The 20,830-nt window shown below is 42.3% G+C and overlaps 2 protein-coding genes across 4 annotated transcripts in view; one reads left to right on the plus strand and one right to left on the minus strand.

Annotated features, from left to right (window-relative positions):
• The window catches only part of CELSR1 (cadherin EGF LAG seven-pass G-type receptor 1), a 157,217-nt gene that overhangs the window by 93,041 nt on the left and 43,346 nt on the right, over positions 1-20,830 (plus strand). For all 3 annotated transcript variants that reach the window (XM_083701225.1, XM_083701226.1, XM_083701227.1), the window contains exons 6-10: positions 16,355-16,512; positions 17,029-17,192; positions 17,828-17,953; positions 19,725-19,891; positions 20,599-20,784. In XM_083701225.1, the coding sequence (XP_083557351.1) occupies positions 16,355-16,512; positions 17,029-17,192; positions 17,828-17,953; positions 19,725-19,891; positions 20,599-20,784 (801 nt within the window). The remainder of the gene's footprint in view (positions 1-16,354; positions 16,513-17,028; positions 17,193-17,827; positions 17,954-19,724; positions 19,892-20,598; positions 20,785-20,830) is intronic.
• GTSE1 (G2 and S-phase expressed 1) overlaps positions 9,139-20,830 on the minus strand; it is a 97,218-nt gene continuing 85,526 nt past the window's right edge. Inside the window, exon 13 of the transcript XR_014555830.1 lies at positions 9,139-9,149. The gene's annotated coding sequence lies outside the window, so the exon portion shown is untranslated. The remainder of the gene's footprint in view (positions 9,150-20,830) is intronic.

Consider the following 20,830-nt stretch of genomic DNA (forward strand, 5'->3'; position numbering starts at 1 on the left):
TCATTGGAGAAGATTATTGTAACAAGGCTGTGACTGAAAATAACATCTGTTTCAGAGTGTGAATTGAATGTGGATGTGAACTTTATAACTTTGTTAATGTTTCTTGTCACAAACATGGTCTATAAATTGGATATTTCAGCTGTTTGAAAACTTGTGCTTGGTAAATTGGTATATAAATGGGATGGCAATTCAAAATATTAGTATTATATATCACTGTGCACGCCTGCTGTGTGGTGGTTTTCTTTCAAACTGGTAGCAGATGGGTTCATGCCCATCTGATTATTGGAAAGAGATTCCTAAAGGCCCAGTCTTATAAATTAACTCTTTAATATCAGAGGGCCTATATGATTCCATTCTGCCCGCCACTACTTCAGAGATACTGTGCTGGGTATAGGTGCTCACTGATGCTACTGCACAGGGGTTCAGAATAGGGTTGTGGGGTCAACAACTGCCCCATATGTTCACTCCTCTTTCAGCCCAGCACCCCTGGAAGGCTAGCACAACATTGTGTTTGCCACCATCAGTAGAAAGGGCAAAAAATAAAAAATAAAAAAATTCCCCTAACAATTAATTGCTACCTGTAGCAACACATACTCTAGTGCTTATGCAGCTAAAAGATCTTTGCTTTGATCCTAATGCTTGTGCAGTTACAGAATCTTGCTATGATGGGGCCATGTATATATATTCCTTTGAATAATATTACGTAATAAGGAGACAGACATAAATATTACAAAGGTTGCTCACTATAGAGGGTGATCACAGCACATTCTTCAGATGTGTTGCCTGCTCATCTTCACGGCTTGAAGTGACAGACAAGCATTTTGACAAATCAAATGTTGTTCAGTCCATTCCCTCCCTTTCCACCACTGTCTCAACCTGCTTCAACTCCACCTGAAGAAAATTCAGAAAGCATCCTGCAACTGGGTGCCTGAGATGGAAAGCCACCAGCAAGGAGCTCTCCTAAGAAGGATTAGGTAGAAAAGGCAGCAGCAAGTGAATAACGGGGGGGGGGGGGGGGGCTGGAGTAGACAGAGACTTGTATGCCTGCCTTTTCCCTTGGAGAAAGTTATTGGAACTGTCATAGAAAATTTGCCCATATTGGGTTTCTGGATGGATTGCTCAACAATATTCTAAAGTTTACATCTAATAAAATACTAAGATTTTACATGCATATGTACATCCATGAATCTTTGTGAATACCAGCTATTAATATGTAAGCATACCCATGTGGTCGTATTAGCATTGGAATAGCTTCACTTCGAACCTGCAAGATTCTGGAAATATGCAGAGTTTCAAAATAGGTGCCAGAGGATACAAACAGAATCAGTGCAAACAGCATCTGTGAAAGGGCTTGGGGAGTCTGACAATCCCAGCAGTCTTCATCTCCAGGAAGCTCATTCTTCCTCATTTGCAAGCCAGAAAGTAGATTCCCTTTATTCCTAGGCTGCTCATCTACGGCCTGTATTAGGAGGAGCTAGCAGGTGCTCAAAATGAGCAAAGGATGACAGATGCCTAACGTCATAGGTTCTGAGAATTGTATGGAACAGGGAAAAACTAGGAATATTCACAAGCCGTCTGAATAGAATCATTTAATCACATACTTTATCAAACTATGCATAAGCAGAAAAATTGTAACACACTCCCACCAGGGAGAAATCTAACTTCAAAACATTTCTTTGTTAGTGGCAGTTAGTATGTGGCAGGATATTTTTCATTATTGCCCACTAGTCAAGTGAGCTGTAATCCAGCAGGGCAGCTGGCGGTGGAGAAAAATCAGCTTTCTTTGTAACAGACTTGATTCCCCACCACCGCCCGTGTTTCCATGGCTTTCAAACAGGGATGGTTTACGAGACTTAAACTTTCCAAGCCTTTGACAAAGTTCAAAACTGTAAGAGAGGGGCCCTTCTTTGTGAAAGGCTAAGGCATGGGTAGGCAAACTAAGGCCCAGGGGCCTTCTTAATCCGGCCCACAGACTGTTCGGGAATCAGTGTGTTTTTACATGAGTATAAGGTGTGATTTTATTTAAAATGCATCTCTGGGGTATTTGTGGGGCATAGGAATTCATTCATTCCCCCCCCCAAAAAAATTAGTCCGGCCCCCCACAAGGTCTGAGGGACAGTGGATTGGCCCCCTGCTGAAAAAGTTTGCTGACTAGTGGGCTTTTGCTTTGCCGAAGAATTTGGAGTGAACTGTTCAGTTACACAAAGCTCAAACGCATCTCAAGTGATACAAATTTGTTGGCTCATCGTACACAATGCATTTGGTCTGGCAGGAGGCTTGCATGTTTAATTTGCTCTCACACTCAAGTGCCCCAAGTTTTTTTTGTCTGCGTTAATGATATGCTAGCTGGTCAGCCTTACAGTTGGCTCAGGGAGGGTTTTGAATGCAGTTTGCTGCATCAGCAAAACATTGTACTTTATACTTGAGGAAAATCTGCCCCAGTCTACAGTTGATGGAATGAATATTTATTGGTGTTGTAAGTTGCAGACCTTGCCTGTGTCATTACAGTATTTTTTTAAAAATAGCATATGCAGACATCTTGTCACAACTACAATACAGAGAATTTAGGGATAGGAAAACTCTCTCTCCCTGGCACATAGTGATGAAATCATCACTGTGATCAGGGGCCAGGAAGCTGAGGCCCTCCTATATCCTTCAGGCAGGGCTGGTTTAACCATTAAGCATATGCTTAGGGCGGGGGGGACCACGTAAATTTTCCATTCCCAGGTTTTTAACATCATTGGCCACAAATTTCTCAGCTGAGCATTCATTTTCTCAGTTGAAGTATATTTTTTAAAAAATCCCGGCAGAAAAACTATGCAACAAGGCAGGCTGGATGCCTTATCTCTACTAAGTTTAGAAGCAGATATGTTACCTAAGATTAGTTTTGAGGATCTGATTAAAGACTTTGCAATTAGAAAAAGGAAGAGATTTTTTTTTCAAACAAAGTGGAATTATACAAAAAATAAACCCATATTTTGCAATATGCCAGTGGTGGGTGAGACTTCCCTTCCCTTTCCATAGTGCTTCATGGTATTGATTCATTATATCAATTCTTCCTGAACTAGACAAGAGATAGGGATGAAAGAAGAGAGTGGTACCTGGACTCTTTTAGATGACTATACTGCTGCAACATCCATTCACACAGGACTCGTTGCCATAAGTTAGCACGACACAGGTTTTCTTTTTTTTTTGTAACTGAGACTGATGTTTTGAATTCCTCATCATAATATTGAAATTTTGCATGCACAATATACTCTACTCTGTCTGCCCACTTCCCTTAAGGCTGCCCCTGCATCAATCCCTACAGGCCTGGTTGTGGACCATGGACCAAATTCCATTGTCAGTCATGATCATTGCATGACCTTGCAGAGCTCTTGGAAGGACAGCTCTCTCATTGTCAATTCTTCTGCCTGCGTATTTGAACAAGAGTTGAATGTCCTACCTAAGTCAATATGGCATTATCTATAATCTGCCATCATTGTGTGACATGTGTAAAGTCACAACTTGCCATTGACAAATAGTACTAAAAACTGAAACTATTTTATTTGCCTCTTCTCCAGAACATCCGCATGGCTCTGCAGTTAGCCTGTGTCTAATGCAGACCTCCACCCAGCCTCTGTGATCTGGCATCTTGGTAACTGGAATTTATGGTCTCGTGACCTGGCATTTTTTATAAGGGAAAAGACAGACACATGTCAATGTGTATTAAGTAATGGATTCTTATCCGTTTGTTTTGTAAGCCCAGTTCAGAAGTTCCAAGTCTACTCACTGGAGATTGTGAATGTATTGGCTGACTTAATCCGCCCCTTTCAATCCACTTCACACATTGGCACTCTGCATAGTGGTTTGTGTGTGTAGATGCAATGGTAGTATTGGCCCGAATATAAGCTGCACCCGCAAATAAGCTGCACCTTTACAATTCAGGAGGGAGGGAGAAGAAAATACAATACCCGAATATAAGCCACTCCCTTAAAATTGGGTTACAGGCTGAAAATCGCTGCAGGTTGGTAGAATTGTAACTCCGAGCCAATTTAAGCCTTTGATCTTGCAAGCCCGCAAAAGTTACCATACAATCACTAAAATCGCAAATCGCCTCTCAGTTGCTACAATTCTGCAGGCACTCACACCCATAAATGGAAAATGATCAGTCTCAAGCTCGCAAATCATCAATAAAACTTTTTTGGGTTACATTTTAATGTATGTCTGTTTCAGCAGCAATATAGTAAAAGCCCATTTTTGTAAGGTTGAGAATTTAAGCGGTATTTTAACTTTTCATGGTTAGAATTTGGGAGGAAAGTGAGGCTTATATTCAGGCCAATACGGTACATTATTTGTCCGCTAGAAAAATTGGATATGCTGATTGCATGGTTGAGCCCTATGCCCATAGGGCACTATGCCCATATGTTCTCCATAGACAAAGACCAGTTGGTGCAGTCGCAATCTGTGCCACACCTCTAAAAACATACACTTTGAGTTCCTGCACAGGACTCTAGATTACACACATCCAGTTATCTTCTTTCTTCACTTATTCCTTTTTTACCCACTGGTCTGCTAATTATCAGTTCAAGCACACACAATAGATTACAGTATGCCATGGATACCATATAGTAATCTATATTGTACTGTGTTGATGGAGGTGAAGCCTCTGACATTGATTGGCTGACCTGATCTGAATGCTCATAGAATAAATCTGTCAGACTAATTCTGTTTTTGTAGTACAGCATTTTATAGTACAGCTGTAATACAGTGTGAAGAAAAGCTGGTCAGTTTGCTTGGGATTGAAACCTCTCCTAATGATGAAAGATGCTTTGTGAACTAGTTTGAGGACTGGAAAAGGGGGAAAGGAGGTGGGGGAGTGAAGGGATGGAGAGCCCAGTAGGAAAGTGGCAGATAGAGAAATGAAGGTTGGAAAGAGAAACCAGAGAAAAGGGGGGGGGGAGGGAAGGGCCAGAGGAAACAGGGAGGAGAAGCAAGAAGGGCCAGTGAGGAGCCTAGGACTTGCTGATCAGAAAGTCGGCGGGTGAGCTCCCGTTGCTCAGTCTCTGCTCCTGCCAACCTAGCAGCTTGAAAGCACGTCAAAGTGCAAGAAGATAAATAGGTACCGCTCCGGCGGGAAGGTTAACGGCGTTTCCGTGTGCTGCTCTGGTTCACCAGAAATGGCTTAGTCATGTTGGCCGCATGACCCGGAAGCTGTACGCCAGCTTCCTCGGCCAATAAAGCGAGATGAGTGCCGCAACCCCAGAGTCGGCCACGACTGGACCTAATGGTCAGGGGTCCCTTACCTTTATGCTCAGGCTCAAGCAAGACTATATGATCTATATATGTAGAGGTTGGGAGACTGGTTGAGGGACAAGCTATCTAGCCAGTGAGACCAGGAAAGCAGACAGCTGAAAAGCAGGGACCAGCTGGAACAGTTGATGGTGGAGAGAAGGAGCTAAAAAAAAGGAGGCATGAAAGGAAATGGAGCCAAACTTCACTTGGGACCGAGGACAGGAAGGGACAGGACAGGAAGTCCTGCCAACGGACAGGAAGTGAACAAATTAGAGAACTTTGGAAGGCTGTGAAGAAGGAGCAGATGAGCCAAAGGATAATAGGATTGTTCATTATAGTACTCCTGGGATTTCCCTGCCAGAAGGGCTGCACCTTTAGGAGATGAATAGGAGGGGAATTCTGTCAGTGGAGATTCTACTGTTGCTCTAGCATTGTGACCTGGCAAGCCCAAGTGAGCAGTAAGGGCGCATAAGAAAGGGTTTAGGTATGAGCCTGTGAATTTCACTGTGAATAAGTCAATCAATTTGTTGGCTGCAGACTTTCAGCATTAGTTTCCTATTTTAATTCAAAACATTTATAAAAAATGGTAATGATGGGCATTTTTCTATAATCCATTTAATGGGAGCAAGGATTTAGCATGGCACACTGCTCCATATAGTCATTCAGCTGGCACCTTAGGAATTCGCTGTAAGGACTTTGAAGTGCACCCTTATCTGCATTTAATCACACTGTAAGCTTCAGGAACTCAGAAGCTCTTTAAAGAATTTCACATCTGTCTGTGGAAGACAAAGAAAAAGAGAACTGAAAAATAGTGCTTTCTTAGTGTTGAATGTTTAGCTGCATCAACAGTGTACCTGGAGACTCTGGAGGGATCTCTAAAGAGAGAGAAGCATTTAAAGATTAGGGGGAAAGCATCTCTGACGACTTGGAAGATCCGCATGACTTGAGAGTCAGCTCTAGCTGGGCAGTGAGTTCAGTGGCCGTCTGCCCAAACAGCTATTTAATTGCCATGTCACATGACCATGACAGAGGCTGGGTGGCCATGTGTCAGGAATTATTTAGCTGTGATTTCTGTATGGCAGGGATTGGAATAGATGGCCCTTGAGGTCCCTTCCAACTCTATGATTCTGTAGTTCTATTAATTTAAAACGCAGCAATAAAAACAGATTAAAACAAGTTACAGTCCCAATAATAGGGTAGGCCCATATAGATATAGATATAGTGTCAAAGTTCAGGACAAAGAGGTGCATCTTCAGCTATGCATATACAAACAAAGTTGTATAGAGTATATCATTCGGGATTTTGGGTGTGTCCTTTGAACTAATAATAAAGAAGAACCTGGAAAACAGAAGCCCTAGGTTTTCTTAGCGAAAGGAAATGGTGAAGTGCTTCCCTAGGTCTGTGAAGCCCTTGGCTCGTTCAGTGGAAAGTGTCATTATGGGTGTGCATTCTTTATACTCGAAAACAAGCATGCACAAAGCCCCGTCTCTTTAATGAACATGGAAGGGGAGGGAGGGGAGCCAATGAGACACTTCAAAGGAGGAAAGTGCTTGTGCTCAGGATTCATTTATACCTTTGGTGATCAGCAGGAATGTGTCCTCCTGTTGAAATACGTGGCGGGTTCCCTGCTCTTTTGCCTGTCTGCTTTCAAAAATCCTAACACTCTTTCCCCTTCTCCCACTACCCTGAAGCTGAGGTAGGGCACCTTACTGAATGCAAGCCTTGATGCCTCCTAATTTTCAGTTGCCTCTAATTGACTCCTCCAATCCTCACAGGCTACAAACCCACACTTAAAGGCATAAAAGCTTGTCTGGTGTTCACCGGCTTCTTCCCCTAAGGTTGCAAATGCGCCCTTTTCAGTTCCTGCGGCTTTATTTGTTTCCCGTTTGTTTAATTTTTCACCCAGGTTTGGCTCTGATAGCTGTGCTCAGTTAAAAACGTGTCCGTAGCAAAGCAGTTAATGAGATTTCTGACCACTGAACCAGCGAAGTATCGCCTGAGAATCCGAATCTCCCCAACCCCCCTACCCCCAGTTTCATACATTAGTCTTTTGGGCTCAGACCAGTAGGTTAATGAAAGGGTTTTCTGAATCTGGCGATCTGCCTAATGAGAGTGAACATGTTTGAACTAAAAGTGCACCCTTGGCTTCCAGCACCTCTCCTGCAGACTGCATTACTGGTTCCTCTGTTTTCTACTAATTGCTGCAAGGGGAAAAAATATGGACTACTGTGAACATGATACTTTTTAATCGCAACTACTTCTGCTGCTCTTTCCCCCATCTGGCTGCACAACTGTATGAAAAGAAAATAGTCATTTAGCTTTTCAAAAGTCAGTAGGAAACAGGTTTTCTTTAACCTTTAACCATTCAAAACAGTGAATGAATGATTTACTACTGATTAGTGAGCCCCTAAAATTTGGCATGACTTACAAAAATGTGTGACTTTTGCTCGTTGTTTGTCTTTATTGCTTATATCTGCTTGACTGAGGGTGGTTTGGTTTAACAGCGACAACAAGAACAACTAGCATCAGAAATCCCTGTTCAGACATAACACCAAACCGTGAGATGCTGCAAAGTTCAGGCTCTCCCACTCTTCCCCATCGTGTTCTTGTTTTTCCTAAACTACAGCTACCCTTATGAGTCTGGGGCTTGTTCTGGCTCATCTGAACTGGACTTGTAGTTATGGACACAGTCAGCTTAATCACATTTAACTCAACAAGAATTAAGCAACTTAATAGTGTGCACAATTGGAGCCAAACTTGCTAACTTCATTTTACACTATATGTGCTTATTATATCTGAGTGTCTAGGCCTGTGTGGATTTGTAAGTAGTGTAATCAGTAAAACGGTCATATTATGCCATTTCTTTGGAAGACTAGGCCAGCTTGTTCCAGATATGATATTCGTTTCATCTAATTTTCAAGGGCATTCCCCTGTGTTTTCGTATCTTTGTTTTTGTGTGCTTTTTTTTTTTTAGTGCAACCTATTTTTGGTGTAATCTTTGTGTTCCAAAAGAACAGTCTTGAAGATACTTGCCTGCTTGGCTGTCTTAGGAAAGCCATTAGGATTTCCAAGCATTTCAGTAGCTTCTGGACTTCAGTCAATGGATATAAGATATGAGCCCTTACGATGAAGAACAGATTAGAAGTGTTTTTAATAAACAAGTAAATAATCAGATAGCTAAGGTTTACTTTTACTTTTACTATAGACATGATTTGATGCCCTTAGACTTATGTTTAGATTGAAATAGGTACACTTGTTTTACATAAAATTGATCACACAGCAATTAACTGTCTCTGCTTCACTTCTGGTGTTGTTTTAAACCACCAGTTTTCCCTTGGCTATGTTCCTCCCATGCCAGGACATTGGTGGAATGCTCTCCCCAGGGGAGTTTGCCTGGCACCTTCATTAGACATCTTTAGGTGCCAGGCAAAAACTTTCCTTTTTATCCAGCCCTTTGGTTGACCTGATCAACATCCCATACCGTTTTAAAATGTGGCTCTTTTTTGGGGGGGGGGGTATTATTGGGTTATTGCTTCTATTTTTATTTTATATACTGTGATCTTTTTATGTGAGCCGCCCTGAGACCTCCTGGTATAGGATGGTACATAAATCATCATCAACATCATCATCTATGCCCTGCTTTGTTGTTGTTGTTGTTGTTGTTGTTGTTGTTGTTGTTGTTGTTGTTGTTGTTGTTGTTTTGTTGTTGTCTTTAGTGTGTGTAAACTCTACTGTGCTTAGCCATGTGTTTTTAATCTGCTCTTAACTGTTTTGAAGTTTTGTTTTTAACTCTTTTATACGTTGTGGGCTAAAATATTTATTTATGATTAAATAAAAACTAATTTTCCCATATGCATCAAGAACACACCCTGCTTCTTCACTGGGGCTCAGATGAATATAGACAACAACCATTTTGCCACAGGGGTTACATTCCTGACCCCCACGCATGTCGGTGGAGCATGCATAAGCCTGTTATGGCCCTGCCCACATTAAGCCCCTTTTCTGGCTACTTCCGGTTTACAGTTATGCACACATGCACAGTCGCACACATATTGAACGTGCCCATAACAGTTGTCGCCTGTATCCGTATTAGCTGTATATGCAGAAGGCAGGTCTTCCTTGCAGGACTGAGGTATACATCTCTAGATAATTTAGGTGAAGACATTTTTATTTTCCCAGACCTTTTCAATCCACGACTTCTATATTTTTGTGCTTTTTAAATTCTTGCATTAATTTATTTTTCCTTTGCTGTTTTTAATGTTGATTTTATGCTGCTTTTGTTTACGGTGGCTTTGAGGTCGTTGCTGTTGTTTTGTGCTGATTTTTATGTAGTTATATATACTGCTTTTATTCCCCCTCGCCCCAATTGTATTTTGTATTTTTAATAAGTTTGTAAACCGTCCAGAGGACTTAGTGGATGGATGGCCTAGAAATGTAATGAATAAATAAATAATTGCTAAATAAATAAAGATTAACTGCCCAATCCTTAGGGGTGTATTAACTGTTGTTGTAGCAACAGTTGCTGTGGAACTGAACAGATAGAAAGGCAGAAGTCTAGTTATATGCATCTGTATATGCTCCTCAGTTACCACCTTGCCCTATATTACAAGCATAAGGAAACTGGCTGTGTGAGTCTCTTCGTGAGCAGGGCTGAATTTAGCTGCATGTCCCAAGTGTAAAAGACAGGATTATAAATACCCACGTGTGATTGAAAACTTCCTGAACGAGATAAAAAGAAAACTCCCTTGCGTTTTCTGTTTTGAAGTCAAGATGGAAAACAGAAGCATTGTCAATTTGGTGGATTTCAGTCTAACAAACGCAGTTCACTTATAGTAGATTCTTGATCCAATCAAATAGCCACTTAAGTATCTGTGAATGATACAGATGGCATTGTGGTAAACACTGTACAGATGAGATCTGGAGATTAAAGGATAATACAATGTACACAGTGGCCACATCTCCTGGATTTTAAAGATCCTCATTTGCAAAATGTTCACAACATAAGATTAGTGTCTGTGTTTACCAGGGCATAAAGATGTATATTTTTCCTTTTAAATAAAGCCAGGACCCTGGAATATAATCATTTGTTTGTGTGCAGGGCAGGGGGGGCGCTTCTTAGAGCTGGTCCACATTCTAAAGTTTGGAGTACAAGTGATTTGGTTCCCCTTCTCATAGTCCTCTCACCTCTTGGCAGCCACAGCTTTGAGTTACTGCATCCTACCTAAAGGCTAGGGACGCAGGTGGCGCTGTGGGTTAAACCACAGAGCCTAGGACTTGCCGATCAGAAGGTCGACGGTTAGAATCCCCGCGACGGTCTGAGCTCCCGTTGCTCTGTCCGTGCTCCTGCCAACCTAGCAGTTCGAAATCACATCAAAGTTCAAGTAGATAAATAGGTACTGCTCCACCAGGAAGGAAAATGGCTTTTCCATGCGCTGCTCTGGTTCGCCAGAAGCGGCTTAGTTATGCTGGCCACATGACCCGGAAGCTGTACGCCGGCTCCCTCGGCCAATAAAGCGAGATGAGCACCGCAACCCCAGAGTTGGCCACGACTGGACCTAATGGTCAGGGGTCCCTTTACCTAAAGGCTGTGCTGCCATTCAGTGAGACGGCCAAGAACAAGCTGACAAAAATAGACTCAGGAGCACTCCCAAACAACACATCTGTTCATTCTGGAAGAGAACAACCCTGTTCAAAATTGGCATTTCACCCAGTTCCAAGACCTGAGAGAACTGCTCATCCACAAGTCCTCCATCTTGTCAGGATCCAGTTTTAGCCTTTTGGCTCTTATCCAGTCCATAACTGCATCTGGGTACCAATTGCAGTCTTAGAGCCAAGTGTCATCAGCATACCAGTGACACTGCTCTCCAAATATCCTCAGAAACACTCACAGCAGTTTCATTTAGATGTTAGAGAATATTGGGGATGAGATGGTTCTCTGTGGCCTTCCACAATGTCCAACTCCCATCAAACCAATCCAGCCCATCCCGCCAAAACCTCAATTTCTCGCTTATAGTGTCAGAGGAGTATATCAATTCACATGCACAAATTAGGAAAGTTTCCATTAAAATATGAACTGAGCAATTTCTGCCCCATTCCTATTCACAGGTAAGTATGTACAGACTTCTGACTTGAAAAGGACAGAAAAGAAATCCTCATTAAAGCTGGTTGGAAGTTATCCTCACAAAGGGCAGGGGTGCCTTGGCATTCTCTTTAACCCCTTAACATAAGAAGAGCTTACTGGATCACACCAGAGAGCCAGGAGAAGACTGCCAGAAGAACCAGTGCTTCCCAGTAACAGGCATTCAGAGGCATTCTGCCGTCTAACAGCAGACACAGAGCTACAGCAGCCATCCTGTGTTATTCAGAGATAAGACATAGTAATATTGTAAGATATGGTAATATATTCTTATATGGATTTAATGGAAGAAGAGTGTTTGTGAGCCCGCAAATAAGCCACTGGATGTGGAGAGAAGGGTGGGGTAAGCACAGCAGCCAAAGGACTTCTGGCCACACAGAAACCGATAGGAACTGATTCCATCTGATTGGAAACGGCCCTTGTCTGCTTCCTCCAGATGCTGCCCACAGGCTGCCACCTGACTATTGCTGCTGTTAAGTAATGGAACGAAACAAAAAGAAAAGAAATTGAGCCACCTCAAGGCAATTATTAGTAATTAAGCCTCTTTTTTATTATTCCTGCCCACCTCTTTCTTCTCTTACATCAACAGTATGTGGCCTTTGAAGACTTAATCACAATCTATTTTCATATGAACAGTATGCTGGAAAGCAGCAAAAAGCACGTTTTCAATGCCACAAGCACAGACTTTGTTAAATAGCTCCCATTAACAATAATAGTAGTCATGCTGGTAAATTTGGCTGTGCAACGCTGAGCATTTACCCCTGAATGCAAAGCTGCGGCATAATTTCCAGCTAATGAAAGATGGCTTTCAGGTAACATGGGGCTTAATAGGGTCAGCCTGGGAGAGTGAACACTTTTTTGCAAAAGAATTTGAAAGCCATCAGATCCAGGCTCTTTGAAATGGGGGAAGAGTGTAAAATTATACAGTTGACACGCTTCACCTCCACCGCTGACCAAGGCATGCAAGCATAGAAGCATCCTTTTGTTTAAAGTGCCCTCAGTACAAAGCTCTCACTACATTTTGTAATTTGCATGTGCTTTGCATGTTTTGAAAACTCTGGGTATTTTATAGATCTTTGGTCTCTCGTCTTAAAATAGATGGAATGTAGGGGTGATCCTTTTCCAGTTTGCTGTTTCCTTTTACTGTACAGTCACACTTCAACTCCCAAATGCCTCCATTTTGGAACATTTTGGCTCCCGAACACCGAAAACCTGGAGATAACTGCTCCGGTTTTCAAACGATTTTCAGAAGCCGAACGTGCTACGTGGCTTCCATTTTGAGTTTCCCTATTGTACTGAGGCTTCCGTTTTCAGTTTTTCGGTTGTTGAACATTTCAGAATGGTCTTCCAGAACAGATTACATTTGACAACCGAGGTTTGACTGTATTAAAAAGAAGAAGAAGGCAATTTAACCACTCATTCAACAGTTGGAATATCTATATATTTTGCACTCAGGCAGGAGTCGACCAGCCAACCCAAAATGTCTGATATGCAGCATGATGTGAGAGGGAAATGTCCTGCACTCTCCAGCTCATGGAGCTGAGGCTGGATATGGGAGTAGAAACAGTTCAGAGCTGGAGCAGGAAGCAGAGTCCCGTTCTACCACCTTACCTGGTGTGTGAAGGGGAAACCAGGTTCTGCAGGGCAAAATGGACTCCAGGCTCCCTCTAAAACTGAAACCTTTGCCTCCTGTTCCAGCCCAAAGCTGGAATGGGAAGCAGAGGCACAGCAGATCAAGGTTTATCTAGCTGGGATCTGCAGCTGGGAGCTGCAAGCTTATTACACCTCTTCCTTTGCTTTCGCTCAGTGCAGTCAGAAGAGCCAAAACAAATCCTGTGGTTCAGCGAAACATTGACGCTGGAGAAGAGGTGATGTTCATTGTCTCTCCTCTTCAGCTCCAGGTAGCTTTCTGCTCATGTCAGTCTCCAGAGCCTGCTCCCACCCCCACTTTAGCAGGGAGAGGGCAGCGAGATAATCAAAACCTGCCCTTAGGCAGAGGTGAAACTAGGCTTTATTTCACCCAGGACAAAGACCAAATTTCACACACACAAACACACACACACACACACACACACACACACCATGTATGCAGTTGCATACACACACACACAGGCTGGGAGCCTCAATAGTGCCCCTTTGGAGGCTTCATCTGGGGCAAAAAAACCCCAGCTAGCCTCCACCTGCCCATAGCTACGGCACTGACTCAGGTATCTGTAACCAGTATGGAAGGTAGTGTGAGAACTCACTTTCAGGGTACTAATAAGAAGGCACAGAACAGCGCAATGTCCTAATGAATTAATACACAGGTAAAGAAAATTTTGCTCTAGAAGCCATTTGTAGGAGAATAATTTTCTTTGCAGCATCTCCCAGATTGTTTCTGGGACAGCCAAATAAGAAGCAGTACAATGTGAGTTTGAATCAGGGCTGGCTTCTGGCAAGACGAAATGTGGTATCCCAGAACTCTAAAGGAGTAAAGGAAGAGCTAGAAAACAACGAGGGATAGTGTGGCAGTGGGAACTGATGAGCCCCTGGGCTAGGGGTATAAAACATGGGTAGCAACAGCAGCAGTGCTGGAATTAGACTTATTGTTGAGGTAGGTTGACATGAAATATGGCGGTCCTTGGGGGAACCCAGATCCCAAGCTATGAAAGAGGATTAACGTTTAACATAAGGACGTCAAACTGGGCTTGGAAGGAAACTTAGGCAAATCTGGCCAAACTAGTGAAGTATGTTTCTAGTAGCAAGCTGTACACTCAAAATCTTGGATGCTGTGTTTTGGACTGACTTTCGAACTATCTTCAAGAACCTCATCATAGGCAACATATTACAGCGGTTTAAACAGGTTTCCAGAGAACACACACTTGTTTCCAGGAAAGATTGCAGCCACCACAAGAGCCTAAGCTGATAGAAAGCACCCTATGCCAGCAAGGTCACCTTCAGCTCAACTGAATATAAAAGAAACCCTCATTCTGTTTGCTCCAAAGTAGGAAGACTGGTAAACTCTGTATTAAGATTGCGAGCATCACAGACATAACTATTATTTCATGTCTAAATGCCAACATCTGTGAGGGGAAAACATCCTTTATATACCCGGTAGAACATTGATACTAGCTTTGGTGTTCATATGACAATATTAAGGTGAAATATGAAATTCCTCACATTTTTGGTGCTGACCTTGCACACGTTACTACATCTACTGCTCGCTGAATTTGGAAAATGTTGGCACAAACTGCAGATGAGGATGTGGAACTGATTGTAGCCTGTACTGCATGCGAGGCTGACATGATTGAATGGTCTGTCACCCGCCCGCCCAGCCTGCCTGCCACACATGCTCACAGTAATATCCTGTACTGCACATAGATGTCAGGAAAAAGAATTGTTTTCTTCTTGACGTCTAGTTTCTATGTGCAGTTTTGTTTTGTTTTATGTGGACGAACTTTCCAGCAGTTGAGGCCCTCACCTGCACTATGAATTGTTGCTGCGCATGCATAGAGATTTATCTCATCTTCTGTTTGTGAGAACTAGGCCTTACTGTCACCTGATAGATGTCAAGCCCTTTGTGTGAAGAGCTGCCAAATGATGTGGTCACCGTAAACACAGGAGGAAATGGAAAACACTGGGATGGTCTGCTATCAGGAAACAGCTTTTGAGAAATTTCTGAAAAGTACAAATTCTGTGGTGATCCTTTCAGAGCAGCTTATCCCTATATGACAGTTTTAGTCTTTTGCCTTTCGTCAGGATCATGTACGACATTGATTATCTGTGCAATATGTTTACTCATTGTCAGGATTAAAATGAATTAGGTTGTAATTCAAGCAGTAGTTATTTTATTGCTCTGTATGCATTAATTATTGCAGCAGTAAATACTATTTCAGGTTAATATTAGCTAATGCCTGTTAATTTGAGTGACTCCAGTGTCTTCAACAGCAACAGGACTTTACATGCGAGATTATGAACAATATCCTGAAACTCTAGCACACCTGCTAGGAAATTAGTCCTGCTGACTATAGAATCATAGAATTGCAGAATTGGAAGAGACCCTGAGGGTCATTTAGTCCAACCGCCTGCAATGCATGAATAACCCAGTATATTGGGATTTACTTCTGGGTAGACATGGATATGATAGCACTTAAAATTCTCTTGCATTCTTAGCGGTCAGAGTAGAAGCCAGGCTTTACTAAAAGGGTTTTTCTAACATTCTCAGTCCCATGGTGAATGTGATTTAAATATTTTGCTGTAGCTCCATGTACGGGAACCTGTGTCTCTCCATTCCACGACCAGATAGTGTGTTGATCTGGAACTTGGCCAGTTGTGGGGATTCCTTGTTATCAATCATTTACTGAACATTTATAATAATGGTGCAGTAATACATTTCCTGCAGTTCCTGTTATGTCATTGAGCCTCAGTGGCATTTTCTCCCAAGGAAGCAAGGAAATTTGGGATTGGTAAACCAGTCATTGAGATTATACTTCCTTTCTGTTGAACTGCCCTTCCATGCCACCAGCAATCGTCTTAACTTCTCTGTAGGGCTGACTATAGCAGTTTTACAGCAACATTGGTGGGCTGAAGAGACAACTTATTGGTAGACCCAATTGGGCTTTTTGGTTTGGGATGTTGTCCACAATCAAGGAGACAGTAATTAAGAATTTTATTGGAAATCTTCCTCCTCTTCTCCCAAGGATAATTCCAGGCTGTTGGCTAGGAGATAGCTGTGAATTATATTCATTGGGGGGGGGGGTCATTTTTAAAACTGCTTAAACGTTTTTGCTTTGGCAGAGCTGTTTTGGAAAAAGTATCTAATTGCTTATGCTGGTCATTTTATCTCTCGCAAAAGTATTTGGGAAATTATTGCATTAATAGCTCCCCCCCCTTGCATTAAATGTTTGCAGGTTTGCTGACAGTTCCTTTCTCACTGTTGTTGTTGTTATCTGTTTGGTTCGGAAGCCCAACATAGGAAGATTAGGTATTCCTCATGGACCTTCAGGGGAGAAGGTGGCAGTCGTAACAGTGGATGATTGCGATACTACAGTTGCTGTTCGTTTCGGAAGTTTTATTGGAAACTACTCGTGTGCTGCTCAGGGAACGCAGACAGGCTCCAAAAAGTAAGGCGCTTTAAAAAAAAGTTATTGTTCACAAATGATATAAACCACTTATCTTGAAAGACCTTCTCCTTATCTCTTAGGTATGCTTAAGATGGGTCATTGTCATATGCGAGTGCGCTTTCAAATGTGACTGTGCTAAGAAAGAGTTTTTATTTGTGTTGAACTCACTAGATGATTTATTCTAAGTACATTTGAGATTGGAGAGAATACTTATTTTAGATGCAGTCTCTCCTATTGGCCAGACAACTGTTGTTATCTTAGTTTTTACATACCTAAAAAGCACTGTAGGGTATAAAATAATAGAATCTAAAAGAAAATACACGGGTGGGGGGACAGAACGTAGCCCTGCAGGCTTACAATCTAAAATTTCAATCCTTATCATGAGCAGCCTTGCAAGCCAAATTCAATATTGTGTGATTGACAGGTGGGTGGTCCCTGCCCACCACTCAAAAACCATTGTGGGGGGATTTTCTGATACCTGATTTCTAAACGTCTTTGGATTTCTGATTTCTTAAGGTCTTTGGATCTAACTGGCCCTTTGCTCCTTGGAGGAGTTCCAAACTTGCCTGAAGATTTTCCTGTGCACAACAGACAGTTTGTTGGATGTATGAGGAACCTCTCCATTGACAGCAAGCCAATTGACATGGCCAGTTTTATAGCCAACAATGGCACTCTTGCAGGTATAAACTCGATATTGCAGGCACGAAAACAGAACAAATGTGGTTTTGTTTCATTGAGGAGTTATATCCCAGTAGGTGGGTGGGTAAGGGAGCAACAAGCAGCTAACCCACCCTCACTGCCCAGCCTTGGCGTCAGGCCCCTCCCTTATGCGCTGCCCTCTCCCTCTGCTTGCTGGTGAGTACCGGCACTTGTTGGATGATAACTCCCTTAATTCCTGACCATTGGCTATGCTGACTGGGACTGACGGGACCTGGAGCCCAACAATGTTTGAAGGGTCACATGTACCCCACTTACCCTGCAGGGTAAGTGACAAGAACTGGATTTCAAAGGTGACCTTTGTTGCAATACAGTTTCAGTAATCTGAGAAAGAAGAGTCTGTATCCTGGGTAGACCCCCAGCACTGAAAAGAAGGGGAGGTCATGTCACGCCGCAAATTATTTAATGCACTCGCTGATTGTGATATTGCATCTTTGAGTTCCTTAACCCCCCCCCCCCCCGGCTCCCCTGGATTACTGTGTATAGTTGCAGCCATTCAGAAAGCTAACAATGAGATTAATCGTAGCTTCTTCTTAGCATGGGGGTATGTAGAATGCTAAACAAGTGGAGGGCTAAACCGATTCTTTTGGAATGCCAGGCTGTTTAGCTCAGAAGAATTACTGCACCACCAACTGGTGTCAGAATGGAGGCACCTGTGTGAACAAATGGAATACCTACGCCTGTGAGTGTCCCCTGCAGTATGGAGGGAAGAACTGTGAGCAAGGTGAGCAATTTGTCCGTTTTCCCTTTTACATGTAAAACATCCCATAATATATGAACAAATATGAATTGCTACAGGGCAGCTGTTGGGCCCTCAGCCTTGTATTTTGGCCCATTAGGTGCTTTCATAGAATCATAGCATCCATGACAGGTGGCCAGCCAACCTCTGCTTAAAAACCTCCCAAGGAAGGAGAGTCCACAAATGCATGTAATAGGGTGGGTAGTGTGTGTGGTTCTCTTATATTGTCCTAGTATAAGCAAAACTGTGTACAGCCACACCTTTTTTTCAAACTTAGGAAAAAGGATCTAGAGATTTGTTGCAATAATCTTTTTTTTAAAAAGGAACATTAAGCCACAGGTTTCCTCCTGTAAAACTAATGAACTCAAAAATACATTTTGATGGCCTGTTAATATCTAATCACGATTTGAGTCAGAACCTATTTGACTCATGTTAAGTAGCAGGTTATTAGTCCCCTTTCTCGTTACCTTCCCATAAAATGCACTTGGAGCAGAGACATAGCTCTGTATTCCTGTGTAAACCGATTTTCCTGCCAAAAAAAAAAAAAAATCTCCTTAGAAAAACATTAGATTCATTTTATTGTCAGGAGGCCCCCAGATCAATTACTTATTTCCCGTAACGTATCTGTGGGGAGAAATATGCATAAGGGGAAATAAGTAATGTCAATAAAAGGGAACTCTTAGCAATTTATGACCAAGGTGAAGCAAACATTGGAAGTGTGCGGGGGGACGATGGCTGTTGAATGCCAAATACTTTGGAGAACTACGTGTATTTATAAGAGGGCTGTCAAATATATAGGCCCTGGGATGTTCATGACACACAAACCATGTGTTTTAGTCTACCAGGTCTTTTATAAAAAACACACACACCTTTTTGCGGCTCACCTGGGGCCATGAAAATGAAGTTTATTAACCATCTGGTAGGCCTTGATACATAAGATGGCATGTCTACTACAGCCTAGAGAGTAGAGCTTGACAGACCCATATTGCTGTTGAAAATCTGAACCATAAAATTCAAGCTGGGTTTAGTTACCTTGTGTTTATAAAGTTGATATTAGAAATGATGCCCTTTTTTACACATATAGCTGAGCTCAGCATGCCTGTTATGCAGTGAACGAATCTATTCTGCGGCAAGCTTGCTGTACGGTTTGTTGCTTCAGACTGGCAAAAGCTTTTAAACATTTATGTGGATTTAAGGACGATATACAGATCAGCTGCTCCGAAAGGGTTGCAATCTATATACTGCCATACAAGCGCTTGCTGTATCTGCTCTTTCTTAGTTGATATTGATTTCCACTGGTAGTTGATGCAGTGTGTTTCTCCAAACTGAGGGAAGTGTTGGCTATCATGGCACATACATTTAAAGCCCCATAATAGACCACTTGGAAGCCGTAATTCAACATGTGAAGACCATTAGTTCACTATCTTTAAAGTGTAGACACTAATTCTTTGCCAGAGCTGAACCACTTGAGTACTGCAACTTGCCCTTAATTTACTCAACAATGCCCACTTGGATTTGTGTGCTTCCAGGCAAATATCCACTAGCATGTCTATCCACATCCCACTTTCCATGGAAGAGATGTCCTGAGCACAGTCTCAGCCAGCCACACTTAGGAGTGCCATGCTTTGATTTATGCCAGTGCAACTGAGAATGTCCTGAAAAAAATTATGTGGTGTGTGTGTGTGTCCCACTCTATTTCAAAACTTTCAATGAAAATTGTGCCTTTGTTTTGTTTTCTTTTTATCCAATGCTGCAGTAATGCCTTTCCCTCAACGTTTCACCGGAGAAAGCATCATCATCTGGAGTGATCTTGATATCACTATTTCTGTGCCATGGTACATTGGTCTCATGTTTAGAACGCGCAAGGTTAATGGCATGTTGATGCAAGCAAATGCAGGGGTCGCATCCAAGATCAACATTCAGGTAGATTGGTTCAACACAGCACCAAACTTAAATATGTATAATGTACTTAGTCATAAAGCACAGTCCGATACATGTTTGCTCAGAAGCAGCTCCAACAGCGTCTAGTGAGGCTTATTCCCTAGTATGTTTACTCCAGATAGCAGTTTAGAACAAGTCTAGAACAAGTCTAGAACAAACAGGTAGGAGAAATTAAATGCTACAGCACTGATCAATCCATTTGCCATAAACAGACGTTTCTGATAGAAAATAATAGATTGCATTCAAATGGAAGGCAGACTATTGATACAAATATTTCTCAATATATATTTATAAACAAATACAGTGGTACCTCGGGTTAAGTACTTAATTTGTTCTGGAGGTCCGTTCTTAACCTGAAACTGTTCTTAACCTGAGGTACTTTAGCTAATGGGGCCTCCCGCTGCTGCTGCGCCGCCAGAGCATGATTTCTGTTCTCATCCTGAAGCAAAGTTCTCAACCCGAGGTACTGTTTCTGGGTTAGCAGAGTCTGTAACCTGAAGCGTCTGTAACCTGAGTTACCACTGTATTAGGATAGTCTGGAATGCACAACCTTTGGTTTGCTGCAGACTTTACAGCCCAGGTGAACGTGCAAACTATGCAGACTGCAGGTATCGTTACTAGTACATGACAAGGGATTGAAATAGAACCCGTTTTTTCCAGCAATGAACCGAAGTTAATGTTTTCAACAGATACTGAACAGATATGTGGTATTTGAAGTCTACGATGGACTGAACCAGGTGGCTAGTTTGCGGATGACTCAGTCCCAAATCAGTGATGGCGAGTGGCATCATGTGCTAATAGAACTGAAGAGTGCTAAAGATGGCAAAGACATCAAGTACCTGGCTGTTGTATCCTTGGATTATGGGATGTATCAGGTGAGGTGGCATCAGTAACCTTTCAGCATAAACATGAGACCAGAAT

The sequence above is a fragment of the Podarcis gaigeae genome, assembly GCF_964106915.1.
Source record: "Podarcis gaigeae genome assembly, chromosome: 10".
NCBI lineage: Eukaryota > Metazoa > Chordata > Lepidosauria > Squamata > Lacertidae > Podarcis > Podarcis gaigeae.